The sequence below is a fragment of the Suricata suricatta genome, chromosome 3 (genome assembly GCF_006229205.1).
Source record: "Suricata suricatta isolate VVHF042 chromosome 3, meerkat_22Aug2017_6uvM2_HiC, whole genome shotgun sequence".
NCBI lineage: Eukaryota > Metazoa > Chordata > Mammalia > Carnivora > Herpestidae > Suricata > Suricata suricatta.
In genome coordinates, this window is record NC_043702.1 from 126,522,820 (window position 1) to 126,550,810 (window position 27,991).

The following is a 27,991-nucleotide window of genomic DNA, read 5'->3' on the forward strand; positions in this document are numbered from 1 at the left end:
TGATTTTATTGTACCATAGGAAAAGAAAGACTTGGCTAATGAAATGGAAATGAGAAGTGAAGACAAATGTGTAAAATTCCTTAAATATCTTGGATTTGCAATTTTTAAAAAAATCAGTAAAATCATCTACGTAATTTTTAAACTCTGTGTCACAACATTGTGTCTACCTGTGTAGATATAGACAGAGACACATGTGTTTGCTGTGACTTGCCAATTAAGGGACAGGACACACTATAATCTCTGTGTATGCTCCTGCATCTGGGAGAAATAGAAATTTGTTTTCTTTCCATTAAGACATTGTCTGGCTTTATAATTGGTGTTTATAGTAAATACATTCACAGTTTATCCTTGGAATCCTCAATTCTCTTGCCATTGTAGGATAATGTGAGCTTTAGGCTAATCTATTGCAGCGTTTTCTGGCATCAAAGTGACTAAGCCTCTCCTCCAAGCCTTGGCCACTCAAAAGCTCACGCACATGCAGGCTCGCTCGCTGCTGCAGGCTGCACAAGGCTCCAGCCATGGGCGTGCAGGCCTTCACATTAAACACAACGTTTGCTAAACTCATAGATTTCCCTGCAATCTCAAACTAGGGAACAACTGATTGCAAAACTGTCCTTCCTCTTTTGATTTGATAATATGCTGACTGCTGATTCTCTGTTAATCAAGAATAATAATATTTAAAATCTTACATAAGTAAGCACTGGGTTATTTTATACACACACACACACATATATATATACATATACATACATACATACATACAAACACACATGTATATATAAACACACCAATAGTAGTTTCTTCAACCCATACTTTCGCTCCCTGATGCCTTTTCTTTGCTTTTTTCCCCACTGTTTCAGGCTCTTGCTAATCCCTCCTTTGGCCTAGTGGGTGAACAGGGTGATTGTGATCTTCTTTTGCTGTCTAGTAACGGGGTCAGGTTAGGCCAAAATGATTTACAAACTGTCTCCCAAAGGATTCTGGGAGGGACAAAAATCTGAAGAATTGAATAGGGTGGGAAGTTTGTATAGAATGTTAACACAGAACGCTCATCACACAATGAGAGAGAGAAAGAGAGGGATGGACAGAGGAGTGTGGCTGAGTAAATCTTCTGGTCATCAGAGCTATTAATTTCTGCTGCTCACTGAGAATTACATGTGTCATTCATTGTCCTACATACTTTATATACACTAACTTATATAAACTTCTTTTTTAGCATTTAGTCATTTTTGAGTGACAGGGAGACAGAGCACAAGCAGAGGAAGGGCACAGAGAGAGAGGGAGACACAGGATCTGAGGCAGGCTCCGGGCTCTGAGCTGTCAGCACAGAGCCCAATGCGGGGCTCAAACTCATGAACCATGAGATCATGATCTGAGCTGAAGTCAGGCACTTAACCAACTGAGCCACCCAGGCTGCCCTGAAGACACTCGCTTTAAATGGTGATCCTTTTTTCTTTGTTTCACCAATGAAATTATAACTTTAATTCTAATTAATTAGTAAGCAAAGGAGAAGTCTTCTATTTCCCTTTCTTTATAAGCACCCTTCCTCATTTGTAGCATTCTCTGCCTACTGTCTGTTAAGGCTTGAGCCCTCAGTTACGTTCATGGCTAAACAAATGGACTCCACTACCTTGGGACTCCAAGACCAGAGATCTAGCAATACCTGAAGGAATTTATACTCTGAAAACTTTGTAAAGATAGACAAAGGATCCTTCCAGTGATAGAACCTGCCCTCTGATATTGAATTCATACCATTTGTGGCCCTTTTTGGCCAGAGTCTTGTTCCACCTGCCCTCCCCCAGGCTCTTCTCTTGCACTGCCTCTTCCTCACCACCAGATAGAGCAAGATACAGCTGAACATACTTCAGAAATTAGGGTGGGCACATGTGCATACATGCACACTTTCCCCATTTATGCTTTAGACCAAGGCTTCAAACATGCTCCACGTTCCACACCTCTGGGTTCTTGCATGCATCCTTCTTCTGCAGGTCTATGCCCTTGTCCTCCTTCCCTGCCCAATGAACCCATCTCAAAGTGTTTCTTTTCTGATATCCTTCATGTCCCCAAGCAGTGCTGGTGGCTCCCTCTCTGGGCCCCCATAGGTTAGTTCGCTGGTTCTATTATAGTACAAATATCTCTTTCTACAACTGCAGGACTTACTGTAATGCACAGGCACATACTAGATTCTCAGTGAATACTTGTTGACAGGATGTATGAATGGACAAATAAACGAATGATAAAAGATGGTGAAGGCAAGAGTTTCCTGTTTAATATTTTTTTTGTCTTGAACCCAGTTCACTCCTGCATTTCAGTGTAATTAACAGGTCCTCAAATACATACTGAAAGGGATGTATAGATTCTGCAGAATAATGTCAATTGCCATTATATATGTTTAGGTTTAAATCGCATGTCTTAGAGAGAAACTCCGCATGTGTTAAAATCTGGGGGTAACCTGAGAAGATTCAGTAGGAAGATAACCCTGTTAACTTTATGGAGAATGATGTGAAGAGGCAAGGGACTCACGCAAAAGAGATTAAGTGGGAGCTATTGGACTTAAAAGGACAGAGACTGAGGGTTGGACAACCAAGGGCGGTATAGTCAGAGGTAGAGAAGGGCCCCAAACTCGAGTTAGGTGTTCAGACCTGGGGCAAGGCATTGTTGCATCTACAGATTTGGAGACCTAAGATTTAGTAGCAGAAAGTCCAAAGATGGAAGTGAAGGGTGAGGGGGGGGGGGCACCTGGATGGCTCAGTCGGTTACGCATTCAACTCTTGATATCAGCTCAGGTCATGATCTCCTCCTCATGTTAGCGCTGCGCAAAAGTGCGGAGTCTGCTTGGAATTCTCTCTCTTTCTGCCCCTCCCCTGCTCACACACACCTTCTCTCTCTCCCTCTCTTTCAAAATAAATATTTTTAAAGAAAGAAGTGAGGGGTGGGGCTTAGAAGTGGAACTGTACCTGCCTTTAGGACTTAGCTCATTCTGACCTGAGAGGCTCTAATTTACATGGAAAAGGAGCTCTGTAAGGGGCCTTTTTTTTTTTTTTTGAGTCAGGGAAGAATGAAAAACCAAAGCCAATGTGTTGGTGGGATGGTCCTGCTGATGCTATTTCTTGTCCAGTAGAGTGGACAGGGGTTAAACATCAGCAGGCCTGCTGTAGAGAGAATGGAATCACCAATGGGCCGTGGACAGGCCATGACTGATGTCTGTCTGCCTGCCCTTCTCTAGGATATTGGCTTGAGAAACCGGGTCTGCAGTTGGGTAAGAACCCATACGGAGTTTGGAAGTGCTGATGGCTCTCTCTGGGGTGAGGGTAGAAGACTCTGTCTTTTAACATAGTCTAGAGCAGTACCTCTCAACCTGGATGTGCACAGAAATCACTTGGGGATCTGAGTAAAATGCAGATTCTGTTTGAGTCGGTCTGGGGTAGAGCCTGAGATTCTGCTTTGCCACCAGACTCCCACGTGATTCTAGTGCCACTGTGCTGGGAACCACGCTGTAAGTGCTAAGGGACTAAACTGTTCTGAGGAAGGAGGCTTCAAATTTCAGTTAGAAAAAAAGCTGCCCATGTGTCACACAAAACACCTAACCAATTATTGCTTCAGTTTCATAATTTATATAGTGAAAATAATGCAGTTATTCCTTGCTTTTACACCTCCTTTGTAAGGATGTTCTATGTGGTAGGACTTTGTGACATGCAGTACAATTGTACTAGGTAAAGGGGGTACTTTATCTGCACCTCCGTTTCTAGGAATACTGGTGCTTCTCTGTTATGACTCAGGCATTGGCATCAGATAGACCATGGTACCAGTCCCTTTTCTTCCATCAACCAGTTAGAGAATCCCAGGCACGTTATCTTACGCTCCTAAACCTTACTCACCTCATCCAAAAAATAAACATTTATATGTTCATTGAACTCATGTTTATTGGTGCTTGTTAATGTACCAGACATTGTGCTGGCCACTGAAGATATAATAATAAATAAGGTCTTGCTCCTACCAAGCTTGCATTCCAGTGGGGGTCACAGGAAATCAATTAATAAAACAAATAACAATTACAGAGTATGCTGTCTTTGAGAAATAGGTGCTTTAGTTAAAAACCTAAAATAATAATGGTGTAAAATAAGGTTGCCCTGGGGTGGGAAAAGTTATTTTTAGGTATGAAGAAGACCCAGTCAGAAAAACAAAAGGAAAAACACAAGTGGAGAGAATAGCACTGAAGTCCTTTGGTAGTAAAGAACCTGGTTGTGCTTGGGATTCTAAGTCCAGTGTGGACAAAGTACATTAAAGAAGGTGAATGGGGCATAGGATGAGGTCAGAGAAAGAAGGGCCAGATCATGCAGGCCTTGTGAGTAAGAATTAAGAAAGTTTGGATTTTTTTCCACGCAAGAGGCGGCAACTAAAATGTTCTAAGCAAGAAAATGACATGATGTAATGTATTTATTTATTTTATAAAATATCTCTCTGACTGGTGTCTGCCAACTGGATAGAAAGGAATCCAGAGGAGAAGTGGGGTGTCCAGTTAGGAGGTGAGGGGTGGGAACTTGGACTATAGCTCATGACAATGGAGATACAAGAGGTATGGGGACAGATTCCACAGATATTTGGGAGGAAAAACTGAGAGGACTTGCCGATGGATTGAATAAGATCAATCAGGGGCTTGGAAAAAAGGTGACTTTAAGAGAAAGAGTAGAATCCAGAATGTGTTTTAAGTTTCAAATTTGAGCAACAGGGTAGATGATGGTAGGGGCATGTCATTGAGGAAAAGAATGCGTGAAGATAAGGGAATGAAGAACTTACATAACAGTCATCTTTATCACACAGGGTGGGTTTTAGGATCAAATGATATAGGTATATGTTCTTCCGCACAATCCCTAGCACTTCAGTGTGCAAGATTTTATTGCTTTTCTGTTATTGTTATTATTCATGAGGGACTACCCATTGGAGACACAAGATGCCCTTGATCGGTAAAGATGTGATAATTCTCTTGGACTCAACAATCATTGTTTTATTTTCTCCAGTGGAAAATAAATATTACTTTTGAAAACCCTGCAGTGGTGATAGAAGGATGGGGTCGGGTAGACTCGTGTGCCTCCAGCAACATCAGTCAGACTTTCCGCCAAGATTTAATTACAAGATCTTTATTTCTGGCAGTGGAATAAGAAGCAGAAAGAGCACAGCTGGATTTTAAGCACTAGGTGGATACCACAAGTCCTGGAAATTGGAAAAAAAAAAAGCATCTTCTAACTTGGAAATTGTGGTGATTTGTCTGGAGTACTTAGAAGGAAAATAAATACAAACCTGCCCCCTACCCCCAACTCCTCCTGATACCATTTACAGAGTAAGTCGTCTGGCTGTAGTTGTTTCTGTTTGGTCTTTGCTAAGCATCCAGCCTTTGTAACTAGGGTTGTTAAGTTTTGCTCCCTGATTTCTACACCTGAGGTTAATTTTTGCTATTGGAGAGCAGCGTAGATTTTAGTAGTTTGCCAACCTGACTACATATGAAAACTGCTGGCCCATTAAAGAAATACCGAGTGCTAGGTCACTCCAGGTCTTTAACATGTCTCCATGATGGGTCTACACATGTCATTTGGAAACCACTGGTCTGAAGATTGGGGTGGTAGGTTATGATTTGATAATTCTGGCTTCTATTCTTTCTTTTGCCAATGAATTGCTTGCAATCTGGCATTGGGCAAGTCACTTCATGGTTCCTAAGGGGATAGTTTAGCCTCTTTTACTCCACTAGAATGAATGAAAAAAATATAGCTGATAGTCAGGGAGTAGAATGTTTCATTGGAAAGACATTTGGACTAGACTGTCAAAGAAGTCTTGGAAACCCTGTCCTGGCGAAGGTCTGCCTTTGTGCATTGATCTAGTATCTAATGCCATCATTCTTTGAAATGCAAACCTATTCACTACATAATTTCAAAGTGCCTCTTGACTCTTGATTCATAACACTTTATGTGAAGGAGTTGATCCACTGTGAATAAACCAGTTTTTCTCATTAATGATTTTAAAAGGCTCAGAGGTCATTCCTCAGTACTAAACTTAGAAGAGGGAGCTGTGGCATCCCTAGAGATCAAAGTCTTGCCATTGCTACAGTCCCCTTCAAGGGCTCTTTGTGTATGGAAATGAGATTTCTTGGAGCTGGAAGGAGTCTGGAAATTGAATCTTTGCTGCAATCACAGTCCCTATGGCCAGAACCAGCCCATGGCACTCAAGTGCCAAGCTCCTTACTGTGGAATCTCAAGGTTAGTACCATAAACAAGGATTGACAGCATTGACACGGAGCCAGTGAGAGAGCACTTGCTACTTGGCCTTGAGGAACTGACGGTCAAATGTGTTGTGAGAAGTGTGAGTGTAGAACCTGAGGTATGTCATCTGATAGAGTGCCATGCAGAAGCTGTGAGAGGTGTGTGGAAAGATGACCATAAGAGGCCATCCCCATACAAGGGAGAAGAAGCAGGGAAGTAGAATCCATGAGGTTGAGGGGGCTTAGGGACCCCTGTAGAAATGATAGGCTATTTCCTAGGAAATTAGGTACCTCTCCCAACCTCTTTTCACTCCTGCCTGTAGTGCCTCTGGTGGAGTCCAGGGATACCAGGGATTCTAGCATTCTCCCCCTCTCTATTTTACTGGTAGTTTGCAGGCAAGGCCTGTCACGTTGTTCAGGCACCGCCTACATTGCCCAAGGCACTCTTCCTCATCCAAGTTTGATCTATCTACCTTCATCCCTAAGGTTATTCAACTGGCAAGAACATATAGGAAATTGGCATTCTTGAATGGCTCTTCACTCTGGGCAAGAGAAGGGAGGACTGTTTCCATGTTGAAGAGTTCCAACCAATTCAGAGAAAAATACCACATGAAGTCAAAACATTATTGTCTTGGCCAAGCAAGGGTTTTCCTTTATAGTCATGCTGACATGCAAGGTTTTACAGCCCCGCCTCTCCCCTGATGCTGTTGGTGTTGCCCACTGTCTCCAGCTGGAGGATGTCAGTTCAGCAGAGGTAGGGGAAGGATTTCATCTGCAGGAGGTGGTAGAAAGAAGAGAGTCCCTGGGAGGGACTCTTTCACACACTCTGTGGTGTGAAAGAAGAGTAGAATATCCAGTCTGTAAGAGGGACAAAAAGAAGTTTAATTATAATCAAAAGAACTACGAACCTTTCACTGAAATTATAATTGGGAAAATATTTTTAAGTGGCATTGTTTTTTAAGGGAAAGAGGCCATGTATGAAATGGTACATGGTGTGTGATTTCATTTATATAAAGTTCCAGAATGGGCAAAACTAATCTGTGATGATGAAAAAATCAGAATAGTGTGGATTGCGGGGGTATGGGGTGGGGGGGGGCTAACTGTCAGGAACACCAGGGGATTTCTGGGGGAGCTGAAAATACTCTTTCTCTTGATCTGAGTGATTACTCAGGTATATACACATGTAAAAATTCCTTGAGCTGTAGACTAAGATTTGTGTAATATTCTATATATAATTTATTACTCCAAACAGAAATTTAAAATGAATCTTCTTTTTGGCCGTACTCATAGATGTGGTATCAGAATAAAGGGCATCTGGGATATTCAGTAGGATAGAGATGCTATTAATTATCCAAAGTAGGCTGTAGAGCATAAAAGAAGCAGTTACACCTGACACACTGTAAGGACCAACCTCAGGCTTTGGCAGTAGCTCACAGGGGTCCAGATCCTACTATACCTTTTACCGTAGATCTTTGAGCTAGCTTTAAGTCTCTGTCAGGCTCAGTTTCCTTTTCTGGAATGGGGATAATAATATATTTACCTTCACTGCCACTTAGAAGATTCAGTGAAATAATACATATAGGTGTCTTGACAAACACCTGAAATAGAACTCATAAATAGTGTTTATTATTAGAAGATAGTAGATATATGTTCACATAAACCATGATGCTTCAGAATTCCAGTTATAAAATCAGATTTCTACCCTAAAATATTCCTAGGAATAAAAATATGAATCTCAATAACTATTTAACATCTTAATAAACAGTAAAAAGCTGAAAGCTTTTCTCTAAGATTACAAACAAGGCAAGGATTCCCACTCTTGCCACTTTTATCAATGTAGTTTTGGAAGTCCTAGCCATAGCATTTAGGCAAGAAAAAGAAATAAAAGACATCCAAATTAGAAATCAATGAAACTATTTCTGTAGTTGATATGATCTGTAGATGATATGATATAATGTAGCAAAAACCCTAGAGATCCCATACACACACACACACACACACACACACACACACACACACACAAATTGTTAGAACTAATAAATGAGATCAGTAAAGTTACACTTCTTGGTTCAGTGAAGAGCTAATAAATGGGTTCAGTAAAATTGCTTCTGTACCCTAATAGCACACTACCACAGAAATTAAGAAAACAACCCAATCTATCATTGCATTGAAGAAAAGATACCTAGGAATAAATTTAATCAAAGAGGTAAAGAGATGTGTGTATTGAAAACTCAAAGACATTGATGAAAGAAATTGAAGAAGACAAAAATAAATGGAAAGATATTCTATATTTTTGGATTAGGAGAATTAATATTATTAAAATATCCATACTACTCAAAGCAATCTACAGATTCCAATAGTGTTTTTCACAGAACTAGAACAAATAGTTCTAAAATGTATATGGGGCCGCAGAAGACCCTGAATAGCCAAAGCAATCTTGAGGAAGAACAAAGCTAGAGGAATCATGCTCCCTGATTTCAATTTTTTTAATACCTTATTTATTTTTGAGAGTGAGAGAGAGCATAAGCAGGGGAGAGTCAGAGAGAGAGACACACACCCAGAATCCGAAGACAGGCTCCAGGCTCTGAGCTAGCTGTCAGCACAGAACCCGACAGGGTGCTCAAACCCATGAACTCTGAGATCATGACTTGAGCTGAAGTTGGATGCTTAACTGACTGAGCCACCCAGGCACCCCCATACTCCCTGATTTCAAACTATATTATAAAGCTATGGTAATCAAAACAATATAGTTATTGTTATAAAAATAGACATATCAACCAATGGAACAGAATAGAGAGCCTAGCAATAAACTCACACAAATATGGTCAATTAACTTATAACAAAAGAACCAAGAACATTAACTGGGAAAAGGACAGTCTCTTTAATGAATGCATTTGGGAAAAACTGGTCAGCCACATGCAGAACAGTGAAACTATACCATTGTCTTACACTCTACACAAAAACTGTGCCCAAATAAATCAGGGACTTGAATGTAAGACATGAAACCAAAAACTCTTAGAAGAAAACATAGGACATTAACTCCTTAGCATTGGTCTTGGCATTGAACTTTTAGATTTGATTCTAAAATCAAAGGCAATAGTAACAAAAATAAACAAGTGGGACTACATCAAACTAAAAAGCTTCTTCACAGCAGAGGAGACCAACTAAAGGCAAAGGCAACCTACTAAATGGGAGAAAAGTGTGTGAATCTTATAATCAATAAGGGGTTAATATCCAAAATTTATAAAGAACTCAAACAACTCAATAGCAAAACCCCACAAACAACCCCATTAAAAATAGACATTTTTCCAAAGAAGATCTACAGATGGCCAGCAGGCACATGAAAAGATGTTCAAAATCACTAATAATCAGGGAAATGTGAATCAAAACCACAGGGAGATATCCTTTCAAATCTGTTAGATTGGCTATTATCAAAAAGATAAGAAATAGCAAGTGTTGAAGGGGATGTGGAGGAAAGAGAACTCTTGTACATTGTTGGTGTGAATGGAAATTAGCACAGACACTATGGAAAACACTATGGAGGAGCCTCAAAAAATCAAGAATAGAACTACAGTGTGATTTAGCTATTTCATGTCTGGGTATTTATCCAAAAAAAAAAAAAAAAACTTCATGAACTTGAAGGGATATATGCACCCCTATGTTCATTGCAGCATTATTTACAATTGCCAAGATATGGAAACAACCAAATGTCTATCAGTGGGTGAATAGATGAAGAAAATGTAGTATATGTACACAGTGGAATACTACTTAGTTATTAAAAAGAAGGAAATCTTGGGTGGCTCAGTCAGTTAAGTGTCCAACTCCTGATTTTGGCTCAGGTCATAATCTCACTGTTTATGGGATTAAGTCCTGAGCTGGGCTTCACACTAACAATGTGGAGCCTGCTTGGGATTGTCTCTCTCCCTCTCTCTGCCCCTTCTCCATGTATGTGTTCTCTCTCTCTCTCTCTCTCTCTCTTAAAAATAAGTAAATAAACATTTTTTAAAGAAGGAAATCATGCCATTGGTGGCAACATGGATAGATCTTGAGGGTATTATGCTAAGTGAACTGAGTTAGAGAAAGACAAATATGATATATTTCTCTTATTTGTGGAGTCAAAGAACCCAAAACAAATGAACGAATGAAGCAAAACTCATGGAACAGATTAGAACTCATTAGAACAGATGGATGGTTATCAGAGGGGAAGGCATTTGGGAGTAAATGAAGTGTATGAATGAGGTCAGTTGCATGGTAATAGATTATAACTAGACTTACGGTGATGATCATTTTGTAGTGTATACACATAGCAAATTGTAATGTTGTATATCTGAAACAAACAAATTATATAACAGTTGTGCCTCAATAAAAACAAACAGGGGCACCTGGGTGACTCAGTTGGTTAAGCGTCTGACTCCTGATATCAGCTCAGATCATGATTTCACAGTTCGTGGGTTCGGGCCCCACATTGGGCTCTGTGCTGACCACACAGAGTCTGCTTGGGATTCTCTCTCTCCCTCTCTCTCTGCCCCTCCCCCACTTGCTGTTTTTTTCTCTCTCTCTCTTTCCCTCCCTCTCTCTCAGAATAAGTAAGCATTAAAAAAAACACTAAGAAATACTCCTTTGCTTGTTTCTAAGAGATATTGGTTAAATATTGAACTATTAAAATTTATTTAAATTATTTGAAAACAAATGCATTCTGTGCTGTAAAGCCAATTAACATTTCTGAGTATGTTTCTTTATCTATGAAATAAGAATAATAATACTATTTCATGAGGAGTAATCTGATCACTCAGTGTTACCATGTGTAATGTGCTCTGCAATATGCCTAATACACTGTGAATTTTGGTTAAATTATTCAACTTGAAAAATACATAACTAATGCCTGATGTAGCCAGATACCATTTAGGAATTATTATTAGGAATTAAAAACAAGAATAAGATTCAATCCTTGCCTTCAGGAAGTTTCCAATTTACCGGAAAAGAGAGACCTGTGCACATTTAAAAAACAATGTGATAAATATTTTACTAGTATAACATTAGAACACTGAAGAAGCCCACAGGTGGCATTGTATAACAGTATGACAGTCATTAAAAGTTGTTGGTGTGTTTGAATTTAAAAAGAACATCACGACCCTGTAAAATAATAATTTAGGGCTACCATATGGTTGAGTCCATGGCCAATGGATTATTTCTATTTAGAATCACAAGCATGTAGCCAGGATCATTCTGAATCAGAAGTGGATGCATTAAAACAGCAACGTGGAAAACACCTTCAAATTGGCAGTGAGTCCGAAGGGGAATGGAACGGAATTCACACAATGAAGACCTAATTCTGTTGACTGTGGTCTACTTCAAAATAGTGTCTCTCGTTGGAGGCCATGTTCATGCACAAGAAGGAAGAGCAGTTCTTTCAGGCCAGGGTTGAGTCATGCATACTCTGAGAATCTGACAAAAGCTACGAATTTTTTCCAAGGAAACCCACCTGTAAACAGTCTAGACCCTGAACTGATACTTATCAAGCTCTCTTGAGAGTAATATATAAAATATTACAAACATACCTTGTCATATTGTGTTTTGGTTTATTGTGCTTTGAAGATACTGCAATTTCGTACAAATAGAAGCTTCATGGCAACCCCACACTGAGCAGGTCTATAGGTGCCATTTTTCCAACAGCATTTACTCAGATCATGTCTCTGTGTCATGTGTTGGTAATTCTCACACTCTCTTAGATGTTTTCATTATTATTGCATTTGTTATGGTGATCTGTAATCAGTGGGCTTTGATGTTATTATTGTAATCATTTTGGGGCACCATGAACCACACCCACAGAAGACAGCAAACTTAACCAATAAATGTCCTGTGTTCTGACTGCTTCACTGTCTGGTTGTTCCTTGTCCCTGTCCCTCTCCTTGGACCTCTGAACAGAGACACAGTGAAACTAGAATTAGGCCAATTAATAACCCCACAATGTTCTCTAATTGTTTCGGTAAAAATCACATTGAGAGAGAGCCTGAGAGCAAATGGGAGAGGGCCAGAGAGAGTCACACACAGAATCTGAAGCAAGCTCCAGGTTCTGAGCTGTCAGCAGAGAGCCTGATGCGGGGCTCGAACTCAGGAACTACAAGATCATGACCTGAGCTGAAGTCAGACGCTTCACTGACTGAGCCACCCAGGTGCCCCACACATATCTCACTTTAAGTAAAATCTAGATATGAATAAGGTTTCATTGTTGTTTCAAACATAATTCTATTGTACACTTGATAGTGTAAACATAGGTTTTATATGCCCTGGAGACCAAAAAGTTTGTTTGATTCACTTTATTGCAATATCAGCTTTATTATCATGCTCTGGAGCCAAACCTGCCACATCTCCAACATATGTCTGTACTATACAGGAGCTATTGCTATCACTGCTGCTAAGTGGATCCTATTTTTCCTTCTCTAACCTGGAAATTAGCCTGGAGAAGTAGGACCTTTTGCTAACCAGAACCAATGGCTCCTGTTGGCTAATCCTTATATTTTATTAGTGGGAATTCAGTCTTCTCCTGTGACCTCTTTGTGGGAGTCTAATGGGCTATTCTGTTTCACGTCTCATCAGCAACTTCCTGAAGATACAGTGCCTGGAGGGTGGCATCTGGGAGCAAGGCAGCTGCGTTCCAGTGGTGTGTGAGCCCCCTTCTCCTGTTTTTGAAGGCATGTATGAATGTACCAACGGCTTTGAGCTCAACAGCCAGTGTGTGCTCAACTGTAACCAGGAAAGTGGAAGGGTAAGATGACTTGAACTTGGTTTTGGAGCAGGCCATGCTCTAATCTTGATGACCCATCCAAGAATATTTGCTAGAAATGAGCTACATGAATCCCAACAGGCAGGGCCTTACCAAGTTGGGATTCTACCCAGGGATGTTGATATCATTTCATAGAGAATTCAGAAGATACCATGTTTTTGGAATAGTTTCTCCTGAGTTTAGAACTTCCTCTTGGATAAAAGGAAAAAACCTGATGGGTTGGGTACCTGGGTAAATTCCAGAAATGCTGGGATTTTGATTTGGCAGTGTGGTTTCCTCCCATAACCTCGCTCTGAAATCTGGTATCATGTTTTTCGATAGAACAGAGTCCTGAGCAGAAACACAAATTCCTCTGCAAAGGCGAGGCTAAAAGCACTGCTTGACTACCATTCTCCCTAAGATTTTGGCGCAAGAGGTCTCAAATGAAAACCACAGTCTTATCGTGGTTACGTGATTAAAATCAATTTCAGTTTCGAAACTTTTCAATTGCCACACACATACATGAGGCCGGAAGTTAGGCAGACTTCCTAGGCAGAGATCAATGACCTTGACTGCTCTCCTGGCCCTCGTCTATCCCAGTGCTCAGCACTCCAAGGTAAGCATTGCTGGACAGATGCAGAAAGAATATACCATGAATTGAGACCCCTGAGAAATCAAACACATCCGTTTGCAATGATTGTTTAAGGCCTCAAGGGGTTGGCCCTCGATGAAGGGAGAGTTATCTACAAGTCTAAAATCTTGCTTTCTTGGGTTTTGTGCCTTGGTGCTATTTTCTCTGTGACCTGCATATAGTATACGTTGTGATTATCAGGCATGCAGAGCCAAGAGTTACACAAACTACCACACATATGGAGAGAGGGAATAAAACTCTGGTGAGATCACAGGCAACTGTGATGTGTCCATTCAAGCAGAAAGGCAAAAACGCCTTCGTAAAAATTATGAATTGGCTTTACTGGATCACACTCCTCTTGAAAAAAAAATCTAACATTTGCTGCAAGCAGCATTTGTGTGATAGTATGGATGAATCGATGCAAAACAACACCATCTGTGAAAAAAAATTCCAAAAATATCTACAAATATGTGGGCTAGAGTTGACAGCTCACTGAATCCCTCTATCCAAAGGAAAACACATTGTTAATAAATCTGATTGATGACAAGATTGTTCATGATTTCTTCACGCCAAAACAGCAAAAAAATTGTCTTAACTTTTGTTATTTTTTATTTTTATCCTATGGTCAGTAACAACATGGTTTATTATCTCAATAATGTCTTTTAGTCCAGGTCCTAAAAGTTGGAGGACACTACCATTTGATCGGACTTCTTTTCCCCACTTTGTTCTAAATGAAATTAACAAGAATGGAAGTGTTTACTTTTGATATTCTAGGCTCCCATCGTCTGCACTAAGGAGGGACTGTGGACTGAGGAGTTCAAGTTGTGTGAGAACCTGCAAGGGGAGTGCCCACCACCCCCGTCGGAGCTGAATTTTGTGGAGTACAAGTGTGAACAAGGATACGGGATTGGTAGGTTTGGGATGAGATGCTGAATTCCACTCTCAAGGAATCCTTTCATTAAGCCTGGCTGGATTTTGAGTCAGGTCTATTGTTCTCCCTCAGGGATAGATTAGAAATACAAGATGACTCTTAGCTGCTTCAGTAAAAATGAAATTTATGGCAAACTCATTCGTTTTACTCTTCCACATGCGTGCACCGTGGTGCTGCTGAGCTATTTGCAGAGTGCCTGGTCATGTTACCCACTAAGCTGCAAGCAGAGAGTGGATTGATTTGTGGCAGGAGTTGAGTTGTAGTCCAAGAGGAAATGTGGGAGGGAATGTGTAGCTACACACCACACATGTCCTGAGTCCCTTCTCTGTTCTTTCTGTGCTTGTCCCTGGAGCAGGAAGTTTTTCCTGAAAGGGACCGGGTAGAGATTGCATTTGCTTGCATTGCCCTTTGGCCATTCTTTTCTCTACGGGGGACCAGGGTCCAGAGCCTCTGGGCAACTTCTAAATCAAGTAATTGGAACTAAAGGTCTCTGTGGTCAGAGCTGATTTATAGAGATGTTGATTCAACTTTGCCCTGGCTGGACCTATGCATCATAGAAAGATGCTGTTTGTGGAAAACTTGTAAGGTTAATCCTGAGTTCAGAACTGCATAATTGAGGAGTAATTTTATGTCATTCTAACTGCGTAATGCCAATGGGTAGAATTTGAGGGAACGAGAAAGCTCATTAGTTTCTGAGATGGTTCCTTACCATCTTCCAGCTGCTCTTTGGACCAGGATATCTCACGGCCAGGCCCAGAATAGTAGAGTGTCCTGACTAGGCCTCTTGAATGGTGTTTAATGAGCAAATTCTCATCACCCTACTCCCTAATTTCTGCTTTAAAATGTCATGTGCTTACATACATAGAGCTCCTAAGTCCTGTAGCACTTCGAGTTATTTCACAGGCTTGCATAAAACACAGAGATAGCAAGAGCTGCAAAAAAACTTGGAGATGAGCAAATCTACAGATGAGGAAACAGAATCCTGGGAGTGTGCCGTCTTTGAATAGAATTTTAGAAGATGCTTAGACCCACATACAAGGGAGTGGAGTAAGATTTCCCTTCAGGAGGCGAACACATGACCAAAATCTCTGCTTCTAATTTCCTGTTGCTTCCTCTTTTAATCACATAGGTTTCTTAGCTGCCAGCATATGACTGTCAGTGGAGCAACAGACATTATAAATCTGCCTTCATCATTTCTGGGCCATTTTCCCCCCATCTAGTACACTTTTTAGGTAGTGGTTGCTGTAATTATAAACCTTCCAGAGATCATATAAGCAGGGATGATATTGAATGTACTAAAAGGCATAAGCCAGTCAGGATAGTCTTTGGCTGGCCAGAGTCTTAGAGTGGGATCTCAGAAGTCTGCTGGACCAGGAGTTAAACTTTTAATTGCTGGATCATGCAGGAGTTCAGAGATTTCAGAGGAGGGGCTGTTTTTCACCAGAAAGAGGACTGGGCATTGGGTCAAGGGGAGTTAACATGGAGTAGTGACCTCTGTAACCGTTGGTGCAGAAGTCTCTCTGCAGGTACCTGGGAGATGAATATCAGCTCTGCCTACAACCATGATTATGTGGTGACCCATCACATAGAGATGATTTGCTCTTTAAAAAAATCAAAGGTGTTGATTCCAGGATGAAAAAGACTGAGGTCTAAGAAGTTCAAGTCTCTGCCATACATTTGTGTTCCTTCAGGTGCTGTGTGTTCCCCATCATGTGTAATTCCGCCTAGTGATCCCGTAATTCTGCCTGAGAACATCACTGCTGACACTCTGGAGCACTGGATGGAACCCGTCAAAGTCCAGGTGAGGAAAGGGGCATTTTTATGTGCCGAGGATGTAAGACAACTGAGAAGTTCACAACTGATAGCATATACCCTGGAGTAATTTCTGAGACTTTCAATGCATCTTTAAAGCACAGCGCATTCCTAGAGAGGAACATTAAAAGTCAGGGAAAAAAGATGGCCCCTATCCAAAGGACAGTTTAAAAGATAATCTATAAGGAGGATTGGGAGATGTAAGAGAACGGTAATTCAGGAAGGGAAATTGAGAGAGAAAATCACTGCTAATGAAAAGTAGGACAGGAAGACTTTGAGGAAGCCAAAGAAATGAATAAAAATGAAAGAAGAGTGGAGATGGAAAGACAGCTTGGAAGAGATGGAGATCAAACTGTAAATGGGGAAAGAATGACGGCAGGGAGTTCTGGGAGAGCTGCCTTCCCTGTCTCTGTCCCCACCCCTTCTGAACCCCGAGGTCTCCCAGGGCTCTCTGGAGTCTTGTCAGTCGTGGGCAGGACCCAGTACATCGGTAGCCTCTTCTCTGGGCTCTCTGTTTGTTTTCAATCTCAGCTGAAACCCCGAGAATGCCCATCCCTGCCTTTTCTCTCCTCTGGGCCTGGGAGAAGGGCCACTGTCCCTCTGTCTCCTCAGTGCCTTTTCCAAACCACCGCCCCTGCCTCCTCCCTGGGGTCACCCACTTTGAATCTAATGCCAACGCAGCAAACAACTCACCACCACCCCCATCCCATTTTTTAAACATTTTCGCTTCTAGGTCATAGTCACGTTAGCTGATATTCTTGCATGACTCTGATTTCAGTATCTACCCACTTGATCCTCCCAAACTCTGGGTTCTCAGGTCCATGGCCTCCTCTCTTCCAGTGATCACCTTTTCCTTTTTGACTTTACCCCCCACAGTGCTTTCCTTGGCTCACTCTGATCTTGCCACAGTGGCTTCTTGGCTGATTCTTAAACATGCCAGGTACACTCCCACCTCAGGACCTTTGCTCTGCAGTTCCCTCTGCCTAGAATGTTCTCCTGCGTATCTTCATGTCCTGTTCCCTGGCTTTCTTTACAATGTTACTCAAACATCAGGCCCTTCATTGATTGTTCTTTCTAAAATTTTAACTCACCTAACACTTTCTGTCCCCCTTTCCCTTTTTTATTTTTTCTCCTTAGGAGAAAAATACCAGGCATAGTACATAATTTATGCATTTATCTTATTTAATATCCCTTTCTGCTGCTAGAATAAAAAGCCCAAGGAGGGAGTATTATCTGTTCCATTCACTGCTGTATTTCCATATCCTAGAACAGTGTCTAGTTGTTAGGTGCTCAGTAAATATCTGAGAGGTGAATAAATGAAAAAGAGGAAGAAAAGGCAATACGAGATCAGGATGGAGAAGATCCTGTGGTCAGTTAGTTAGTTCTCCTTAGAATGGGAAGGGTGGCGCTGACAGAGAGCCTGGAAGCTTGGTTGCCTTATTAGACTAACAAATGAAATCCTTGGAAAACTGTTCTCCTAGAGGTACCAAGAGATGGATTCCAGAGATGTTCCCCATTTCACTTGGAACCCATCCACAGATTGCTTCTTTTTCCTCACAAGCTACCTGTGCTATCTTATCACCAGGGATTTGTGTCAAAGCAAAAGGATCAGGAAAAAATACTCTTAAGTATGACTCAGGAAAGGAGGATGGGAAGAGTGCACTCCTACTAATTCAGCCAGTTATTCACTGAACAATCATTTATTGGAACTTACTATGTGCCCTGGAACTGGGCTAAGTGCAGGGAACATGGAGATGAAAAAATGATAGTCCTTTTATTTACAAGTCTTATAATCTGGCCATGAAAACAGACATTTATAATAATGCAACATGGGAAGTGGTTTGGTTGTGGTAGAAGTGCTGTGGGAACACCCTGGAGGAAGCAACTAATTCTTCTGCTTAGGAGCTTCAGGAAGGATCAAAGGATGAGGAGGCTTTTCCTCTGGGTCATAAACCATGATCAAGAGAGGAATGTTCTAGAGGCTTGGGAATGGCAAAAAGTTCTCTGTGGCTGAAACCAGGGTGTGTGGTGGTGAGGGAGAAGTAAGATGGATACTAGGAGGTTGAGATAGGGGAGAGACAGATGGGCAAGATTCCACGGGGCAGGCCCCTGAGCAGGGTATGGTGCTCACCAGAAGCCTGACGGCAGCTTGAAGACTGGATTGGGGTGGGAAGGAGAAAGCCAAAAAACCCCTTCCCTGGTTCTCCCACTCCTGGCCTTCCTGAACTTTCTATGCCGCTCCCCACAGTCTGTTGTGAAGGCCTAGCTAGAATTGCAGTGCCGAGAGGAAGAGCTCTCAATGTTTCATGGAATCCAGATGGTCTAGACCTATTCCTTCAGCCACTTAAACTCAACTTCCTGTGAGGAAACCCTTCTCTTTCTTCACTAGTAGCTCTAAAGGGGGCAAGGCTTAGGACATTTCAGACCCTTTCTTCCTCTTGAGAAATAACCTGCTTGAGGATCTCTTCTCCACCCACTTCACCGTGAGGGCATCCAGTGGGAACAGCCGTAGGGCTGGGGAGGCCAGCGTGCAGGCCTTCCAGTGACTGGGGGTTTCCTGCTTCTGCTTTCCAAGTGGAACATTCAAAGAAGAGCCACTCAGTTGTCTTCACAAAGACAGCAGGGGCACCAGATACAGAGACTTCCCGTTTCCAAACCAGAAAACAATATCCTCCATTTTCTGAAAGCCTCCTTTTTCTTAACTCTCCTTCATGAAAGTCATATCAGTTATTTACCCATATTTGTAGCTTTTTGTTTACATTATGTTCCTACTAACTTTTCCAATGCTGGGAATCTCATAGGTGTCTTCTAAACATTGGTGGAATGAGCAATGAAATTCTTGTAAGCACCATTTTCTACTTTGGAAGTTAAGTGTTTCCTCATCTGACGTCGTATTTCATCATATTTCAGCAGCTCTCTGTGACTATGTGATTATATGTCATCACACCCTTTTCGTTTTCAAGTTGTCCATCCCAGAGAGAAAATGCAGAATATTTTTTTTTCTCCTTAAGCCAAACATCAAATATTGTCATCTCTGTTACTGCATTTCTCTTGAGCATGGTCTAGTCAGTAAATCCAGATTTTGAAACAAGTTATCTGGGCATGGTTTTAAGGATAATAGCATCACAGAAATGTTTGAGACTTTAGAATCAAAAAAGTGTTAAAAATTGGGTGCTTGGTGGCTCAGTTGGTTAAATGTCCAATTTCAGTTCAGGTCATGATCTCACAATTCGTGGGTTTGAGCCCCGCATCGGGCTCTGTGCTGACAGCGCAGAGCCTAGAGACTGCTTTGGTTCTGTGTCTCCTTCTCTCTCTGCCCCTCCTTCACTCATGCTTTCTCTCTCTCTCTCTCTCTCTCTCTCTCTCTCTCTCTCTCTGTCTGTCTCTTTCTCAAAAATGAATAAACATTAAGAACAATTTTTTAAAATGTGTTAAAAAAAGAAGCTGATTTTTTACTCATGATCTCTGGAATTCATCAGCTACATAATTTTAGGCAATTTTACTGTTCTGTGTCTTCATTTCCTTGTGTGTAAAATGGACGTAATACTATTTCATAAAGTGAATATGAGTATCAGATTAAAAAAAAGTGGATAGAACTGACCTTTGAGCTTGATGCAGAACAATTTTTCTTGATCCATTCTTACTGGAAAGAGGTCACTTTTCCTCACCACTGTCTCCTCTTCCCATCTGTAATGATACTGCCCTGTTCTTTATGATTTGGGGGCACAACTCCACTGATCTCAACTTGCATATTGTTAGAGACTCTATTACTTTAGTGGTGCTTTTGAGACTTGTGTCCCTTTTCTGTGTGAACACAAGGTGAAATAACTAAATTAGCATCTTCTATTAAATAATGGGGAGGAAAAATTGAGATAACTCACAAAATGAGCCTCATCCTTACCTTGTGAGAGTAATTTATTCCTTAAAAAAGCATCCAAAGGTCAGAATTTTCCAAACTGAACACAAATGTGGTGCCCAGGTGGCTAAGTTGGTTACATGTCCGAGTCCTGATTTAGGCTTAGGTCAGGATCTCACGGTCATGAGATTGAGCGGATCTCATGTGTGGAGCCTGCTTACGATTCTCTCTTTCTCACTCTCACTCTCACTCTCTCTGTCTTGCTCTCCGCCTCTCTCCTCTGCTTCTCCCCTACTTATGTGCATGTGCACAAAAAGGAAAACCCATTTTTAATTAAATTTTTTTTCTCTCTAAAGAAATTTAATAAAAAATTGAACATATAATTGATAACTTTTTCTCCTGAACCCCCATGTCAATATTCGTTATGCCAAAAGAAAAGCCAGAGTTAACCCCAGAGTTCATGTGAATTACCACAGAATGGCTCAACAAGCTGTCCTTTGGGCCTCTCTCAACAATTTCATAGATACAATGAAATAAAGGAATATAATTTACCAAAAAAAAAAAAAAAGGCTTAATCTGGGATGCTGTTTTTCTTTTTAGGATATCAAAACTTTTCAATAACAAAGCAAGAGAAAGCGGTCCCTGGTAGCGCTGGGAATGGGGACGAAGTTATTGTTCCTATGTTCCCAGGTCCTCAGAGATAAGATTATACACCAGCCACAGATGATTTCATGATGTGTGCTGTTTTGTGGCACCCTGCAGCTCTGAAGGGGCAGGAAAGCAAACTTTGTCCTCATAACTAAGAAGCAAAGCAGTTGTATTAAATGAAACTTTTCATCAAGTAAAATCCTTATAACTTACATGGGGGGGGTTCATATACTCAATCTAAAATTGTGGTGTCCTTAAGAACCACGTGGGCAGTTTGTAAGGACAGAGGTGGGTCCCCCCACCCCCTTCAGAGAGGCTGGTGATGCCATGGGGCACACCAGGTAATTCCTCTGTAGCGCTTTGAGAGACTCTGCTGTTAGAAAAGAAAGCCCTGGCAACATAAATGTCTTAAGCACAAGCAAGCCTGTTTGGAGCCTGGCTCATTTGTTTAGTAAATGGTGATGTCCTTATTTCGTGCAAATCCCTAGCTCCCATTCTTCAAATACCTTTTTATCTGGCAAGACTACAGAGCAAATGAATTAAATTGTATCATTTTCTCTAGTCTGCTTCCAATGACTTCATTCTTTGTAATAAAAATGATATCTTGTGTTTAGATAGCCCTTTATTGTTTTCAAAGTTGTATATACATAAAATATATAATTTTATATACTTACAATTTCATTTTAATCTTATCACAAACTAATGAACTAGGAAAGCAGGATTTTATTACCCTTGTTTTACCAACAAATTTGATGTTGGATGATCTGGCCAAGCTCGCACAGCTAACAAGAAATGGAGAAAGAAGTACAATCGGCTTGTCTGATTCCAAATCCAGTGTGATCTCCCCCAGATCTCCCTGTTTGCTATGATCATTTCTTCCCTACCTTGTGTGTGTTTAGATTATCAAATAGAAAAGAAATCACTCCTCTCAACCATGAGAACCCCCACACTCCTCTTCCTTCTCCATAAAGTCTAACAAAAATCATTTAGAGACACAGTTCCCTCTAACACTACTATCCCTTATTGGGAAAGAGATTATTTTTAAAGAACAATCAAGTATACCTTTTATATACCACAGTTTATATGCCTTCCTCTGGGAAGTTCTACTGATCTTTATTCCTGCAAATGATACTTGACTCCTGGAATAATACACTTTTTGTTAAAGGAAGAATTGCTGAGGACTTAGGTAACCTGGGGGTTTGATGAAAACCCCAAGTAGCAACTGGCATAAAGAAGAGTGAGCCCCTTCTGGGTTCAGATACTTTCCCCTCGGTCACTCCTCTGTGCATCAGCAAGGGTGAGGATAATACTATCTATCTTCCAGGGTTGTTTTAAAAATCAAATATAACACTTTTGAAATGTCTTGCCTGGATTTTAGCATATAATTCTGAATTCAGTGAAAGTGAAGTTTCATCTCATTTACTACAAATCATACCTTTGGAAATCTTCATCTCTAAACGAATATTACCAGCTATCTCTATGAAAAAGAAAAGTATTGTTCTATAAGTTCTGTACTTTGCTTATTTGTGTGTATGCATGTGTGTATATAGACAGAAAGTATAGATCATTTGTTTGTCTTTTTAAAAAAAATGTTAATGTTTATTTTTAGAGAGAGAGAGAGAGCAGAGGACAGGTAGAGAGAGAGAGGGAGATGCAGAATCTGAGGCACACTCCAGGCTCTGGGCTGTCAGCACATAGCCTGACACATGTCTCAAACTCATGAACCATGAGATCATGACCTGAGCCGAACTCAGACACTTAACCACCTGAGCCACCCAGGTGCCCCTGTTTGTCCCTGTTACAAATGGGGCTAGGAAGAGAATTAATGGCCTTTCATTGTTTCCTATTTGAACATCGACTGAAGAAGCAGCTTCGTACTGCTTTGGTCGTGAGGCTGAGAGTAAGGATGAAAATTGCTATGACTTGTAAATGTTTCAAGGGCACGAGGTAAGGATGTGAAAGGCTTGGATGGGCTTTCTGGGTCTTTGTTTTTGCAAAGGTGTCTTCCTTCTTCACTTACTGCACACAGAGACCTAGACCTTTCTATGGTGGCGACATCCACAGAGAAATATCCTGGCAGAAAGAGAGGACACCAAACAAAAGGGCTTCTTGGCTGTCAAATAAAGGCCTGCCAGTCAAGGTGACCGAGCAGTGGAACCTGGCCCTTGGGATGCAGGAGACAGCCAAGTGCCCAGTCAGGACCATTGCTCACATCCAGAAATAAGATCTTTTGCTCTACCGCCTCCTGCGCATCTTGGGTAGGGTCTGGACACCCTTCTGTCTGGGGAGCCTGAGCTGAGTGTGCGGGAGGAGCTTCCCTCAGACTTTTGTGGGAGCACCGTGTGCTTTCTCATCCCTGTTCTTCCTCATCTGCATTGTTTTCCTTTCTTTTCCTTCTTTTCTGTCACTCTGTCCCTAAACTGTAAGCTTCTCAAGAGTAGCAATGTTTATGTTCATCCTCAGATCTCAGCACATCACTCATTTCATCCATTGCTCTGATGAAGAGAGAGGCCCCTGGCTCCACGAGCTCTTTCTCAAGCCAAACCTTTTGATTTTTCCAGAAGCCTCTGTAAGGTTGAATCTTTATGACTGTCTTTAACCACCATGTTGAGAGGGTGTTTTCTTATATCTTGAGACATGCCATTTAAAGTAGGCAAATTAACATTTTGACTTACGCTGTTAAAGCAGTGGTCCTTCAAGAATCTGATTTCATGGGGAGATGATTTTTTTATACATAATGTGGCAATTGTTTGCATGTAAATGAGCTTTTCTAAATTACACTTGAAAGCGTTCTGTTCTGAAGTACAAAAGCACCCATCATAACATCTCATTTCCTCTATTAGTTTGCTTCATAAATTCATTCTGTCACAGCCTGAACAATGCTTTTCTTTTTCTTTTTTTAGTCTATCACAATTAGGAATTAGTGAGGTCCAAACTAATGAGATTTTCCTGTGGCTACACATGTGAGGCTTGCAAAGATTGTCACCACTGCAGGGAATCCCTCCCTCCCCAGCTCTTCACCAGAATTGTTCGAGTCAAAACACATCTTGTAATTCCTGGCTTTGTTTTCCCAAATTGGTCCCCAAAGGATTAATAATCCCTTAAACAAAAACAAAATGTCTTAAGAGGAAGATCGAAGCGGGAAGAGAGAAAGAAGGCATTGCCCTCCCAGAGCCCTGGTGTCCGACCAGTGCGTCTCACCCTCCTGTCCGTCTTCTTGTCTTCTTGTCTCCCCATCCTCTCCCTCGTCCCCCAGAGTGTCCTCTTAATGGGCACATTTGTGTCCGAGCTCCAGGGACACTTGGCGTACCCCCGTCAGCAAGAGGACAAATCTCTTAGATATGAGTCATTAAAAAGCCTTCTTTTCCATCAGTTTTAAGTATGGAAGTATCTGCTTTCAGTTTGAGTTCGTATGTCTCAAGGCATCGAGTCCAAGACAGTCTTGGAGGACAGGGGGGAAGAACTTGAAAAGGAAACTACAAGGTAACGTGCTACTGTCCACAAAAACATGCAAAAACAGTGCTGTGTTTTACTTCGCGTTGCATACATTTGTATTCATAAGGAAGTTGTCACAAACCTGGACAGCAGCAGAGCTTTGTGGGGTGGGGTAATTAGCCCATTCTGTCAAGTAACTATTCCTGATTTAAAAAAAAAAAAACAATTGAGCAATTCTATGTTAGAATTAATGTTGGCTAACCATCAGTCTTGTGACCTTTACTGAGACATTTAACCAGGCAATAGCCTTCCATTGCCTTATGACTATCCTGATAACCTTTAACTTGGTCTTCCTTTCCCTCTTCCCCTTCCCTCCTTCCTTCTCTCTCTCTCTTTCTCTGTCTCTCTATCTCTGTCTCTCTCTCATCTCTGTCCTTTTGTCTCTGTCTCTCCTCCCTCCTACTTTCCCTTTGTTTTTCCCACCTTCCTTTTTACTTTTAAAAACTTTTGAAATGGCCAAACCAAGGAGAAATCTTTAAACTGGTTTTCTGTTGAATGTTTTCCTTTTGGAAATCTTTGTTCACATGAATTCACCTGACAAGTGGCTAGCTAGTAGTATAATAGCAATTGTTGTAATCATATAGAATTATATAGAAATAATAATTTAAAAATTCAGAAGAATTGAGGGGTACCTTGGTGACTCAGTTGGTTAACCATTCGACTCTTGAATTTTGGCTCAGGTCATGATCTCACAGGTTGTGAGTTCCAGCCCCACATCAGGCTCCATGCTGATAGTATAGAGCTTACTTAGAATTCTCTCTCTCTCTCTTTCTCTCTCTCCATTCCCCTCCCTCCTGCCCCTGCTCACTCTCTGTCTCTCTCAAAACAAATAAATAAACTTAAAAAAATTCAGAATAGTTGTTACCAATAGGGAGGAAAGAAGGAGAATGAGGTTGGAGGGATACATATAGAGGACGTTGATTGAATCTCTAGCAATGTAAGTTCTGGAAGTAGGTACAGCAAATTAAGATTTGATAAAGCTGAACAGAGAATATAAGGATTTTTTCCCAATTATTTCCTATAGTTTTTCTTTTTTTAAGTTTATTTATTTATTTATTTTGAGAGAGAGAGAGAAAGAGAGCACGAGAGTGAGAGAGCGCACAACCACGGGAGGGCCAAAGAGAGGGTGGGAGAGAATCCCAAACAGGCTCTGCACTGCCACCACAAAGCCCAACCTGGGGCTCAATCCCTCAAACCATGAGATCATGACCTGAACCAAATTCGAGAGTCAGACAGCTCAACTGACTGAGCCACCCAGGGGCCCCATTTCTATAGTTTTTCAAATGTAATATAGACTATCATAATTTGTGAAAAATATTCCAGAAAATAAGATCATAGAGAACTAGTAAAAGGTCAATTGAGGCATATGAAACATTTTTCAGAGTTTATTTGAACAAAAATCTGTTTGAATCAGGCAGTGTCAAACCAGAGGTGGTTAGGAGAACTCCCCCAAGAGAAGCTCAAGAGAGACTTTACAGTAGAGGAAAAAAGGAAGGAAAGGAAGGAAATTATTGATTGGCTTTAGCTTACAGCCTCATTGACTCTTTGTGACTGGTTGTCTGTAGTTTTCAGTTTCATAACCTTAAAGCATTTACAGGCTTAGATCCTGGGTTGCTTACATAGACCACCATGGCATCAGAGCTACTTCAGTATAATAGCTCCTTTGTTGAATTAATTTAACTCATCTCACCAGGAGCTAGCTCTTTTCTTTATTTTCTTTCTATTTCATTCCTCTCTGTCACCTCACCGCCACAAACTTGCCCATAAAATTTAGTAGTAGGTAAGTTAATGGCATATGCATATCTTTTCTTATGGGAGGAACAATGGTCATAGGCCAGAAGATAGAGGGGGATCCTGGAGCTCCAGTAAAGCTGCTGGTCTGAATTCCGCTTCTCAGAATCATTAGACAATAGAAGGGCACACATTGCCCAAGGCAGGAGGGACCACCCTTGTAACACCCAATCAGGAAAGGCCAGCTAACACCTTTAACATTTCTAAGGGCAGGCCTAAAGATAGAAGCTAGGCCCTAGGTGAGGGTCCTGGGTCCATCCTGTAATTGGTTAAAGTTACTGCCAATGATGTTATACTATAATGATTGGACTCCTGTACCTGCGTCACAATTTCCTGTAACTCCCCCTTCCAAAACCCAGAAAGGCCCTACCCCGCCTTTGTTCGGGGCTCTCAGCACGGATCCACTGCGCTGGTAAAGTCTGTGAGCCCAAGCTTAGGCCCGGCCAGCCTAAGCCTGTAATAATAAAGCCCTTTGCTTTTGCATGCGTGACTCGGTCTCCCTGGTGGTCTCTGGTTTTTGAGGATGATATTGGAAACTTGGGCATAACAGCTCCAACATCATATTCAGTGGTTGACAGATGCTTGTAAAACATCATCTGTAAGTCACTGAGATAAGATGTATGAGTGGGATATGGTTCCTATCCTCAAGGATTTTGCAATCTAGGATGGTCATAGACCCAGGTACCAGAAGCTATTGCAACTTTATAGAGATTAAGGAAGATGCTAGTTTGAATTCATCTCATGTCTGAATTATAGAACATTAAAGAATCATTGAGATGGGTATTCTCAATTCTACGATCATGAATTTATTCTACAGATAGTAGTTGCACATGCATGAAACGATTTATACATGGCATTGTTTGTGAGAGCAAAAGACTGTAAATCACCTAAATATCCATCAGTATGGGGCCGGTTAAGTATATGATGGCTCATATATGCAATGAAATACTATGTAATCCATGGAATGCAACATTCCAGACACCATACCATGAACAGAACCCCGAGAAAATCTGTGAAGTGAGATAAAGGCAAGCAAGCAAACAACAGACCAAAGTACAAAATAAAATGATAGCATTTTAGAATTTATATGAGGAAATAATTTCATATATATATGTATGCATATGCATAGAACATCTCTGTAATGAAACAAAACACAGAAATTCAAACTGAGGAACTTGGGTGGCTGGAGATCAGGAGTTTTACACAGGGAGACTGTGCACCCTTTATACATTTTATATTCTATGAATCTGTATTACATGATAATAAAATTACATAAAAATACAAAGATAGAAAACATCAGTAGGAGATAATAGGTCAAAAGAGCATTGAAAAAATGCATCAAAAGTAAAGACAGACTCTTTTCCTTTCTTTTAACCCCCTTTGCAATACATCCTTAGAGTTTCTAAAATGTTAACACACCAACACTCCTGCATTTATTTACTTATTTATTTATTTATAATTTTAAAAGTTTGTTTGTTTGCTTATATATATATATAGAGAGAGAGAGAGAGAATCCCAAGCAGGCTGCATGCTGTGAGCACAGAGCCTGACACAGAACTTGACCTTGGTAACCATGAAATCATGACCTGACCCTAAACCAAGAGTTGGACACCTAACCTCCCATGCGCCCCTAAACTCCTGCACTTATAAAAGAAGTGGATGGGTAGAAGGTGTAGTGGGCATAAAAGAAACTGGCACAGTCAGTTCAGCGTGTTCAAGCAAGTTCTGGCCATAGACATCCTGTGAGGGTGCGAGGCTAAGTATCCTCCTGTGTGAAGCACTGGCATTCTTGCAGCTACCTTCCCCACAGACTT

The 27,991-nt window shown here is 41.1% G+C and overlaps 1 protein-coding gene across 1 annotated transcript in view; it reads left to right on the plus strand.

The window, feature by feature from the left end:
• Nucleotides 1-27,991, plus strand: part of PAPPA2 (pappalysin 2) — a 256,009-nt gene that overhangs the window by 190,457 nt on the left and 37,561 nt on the right. Inside the window, exons 17-19 of the mRNA XM_029933088.1 lie at nucleotides 12,848-13,016; nucleotides 14,419-14,554; nucleotides 16,267-16,376. Coding sequence (XP_029788948.1) covers nucleotides 12,848-13,016; nucleotides 14,419-14,554; nucleotides 16,267-16,376 — 415 coding nt within the window. The remainder of the gene's footprint in view (nucleotides 1-12,847; nucleotides 13,017-14,418; nucleotides 14,555-16,266; nucleotides 16,377-27,991) is intronic.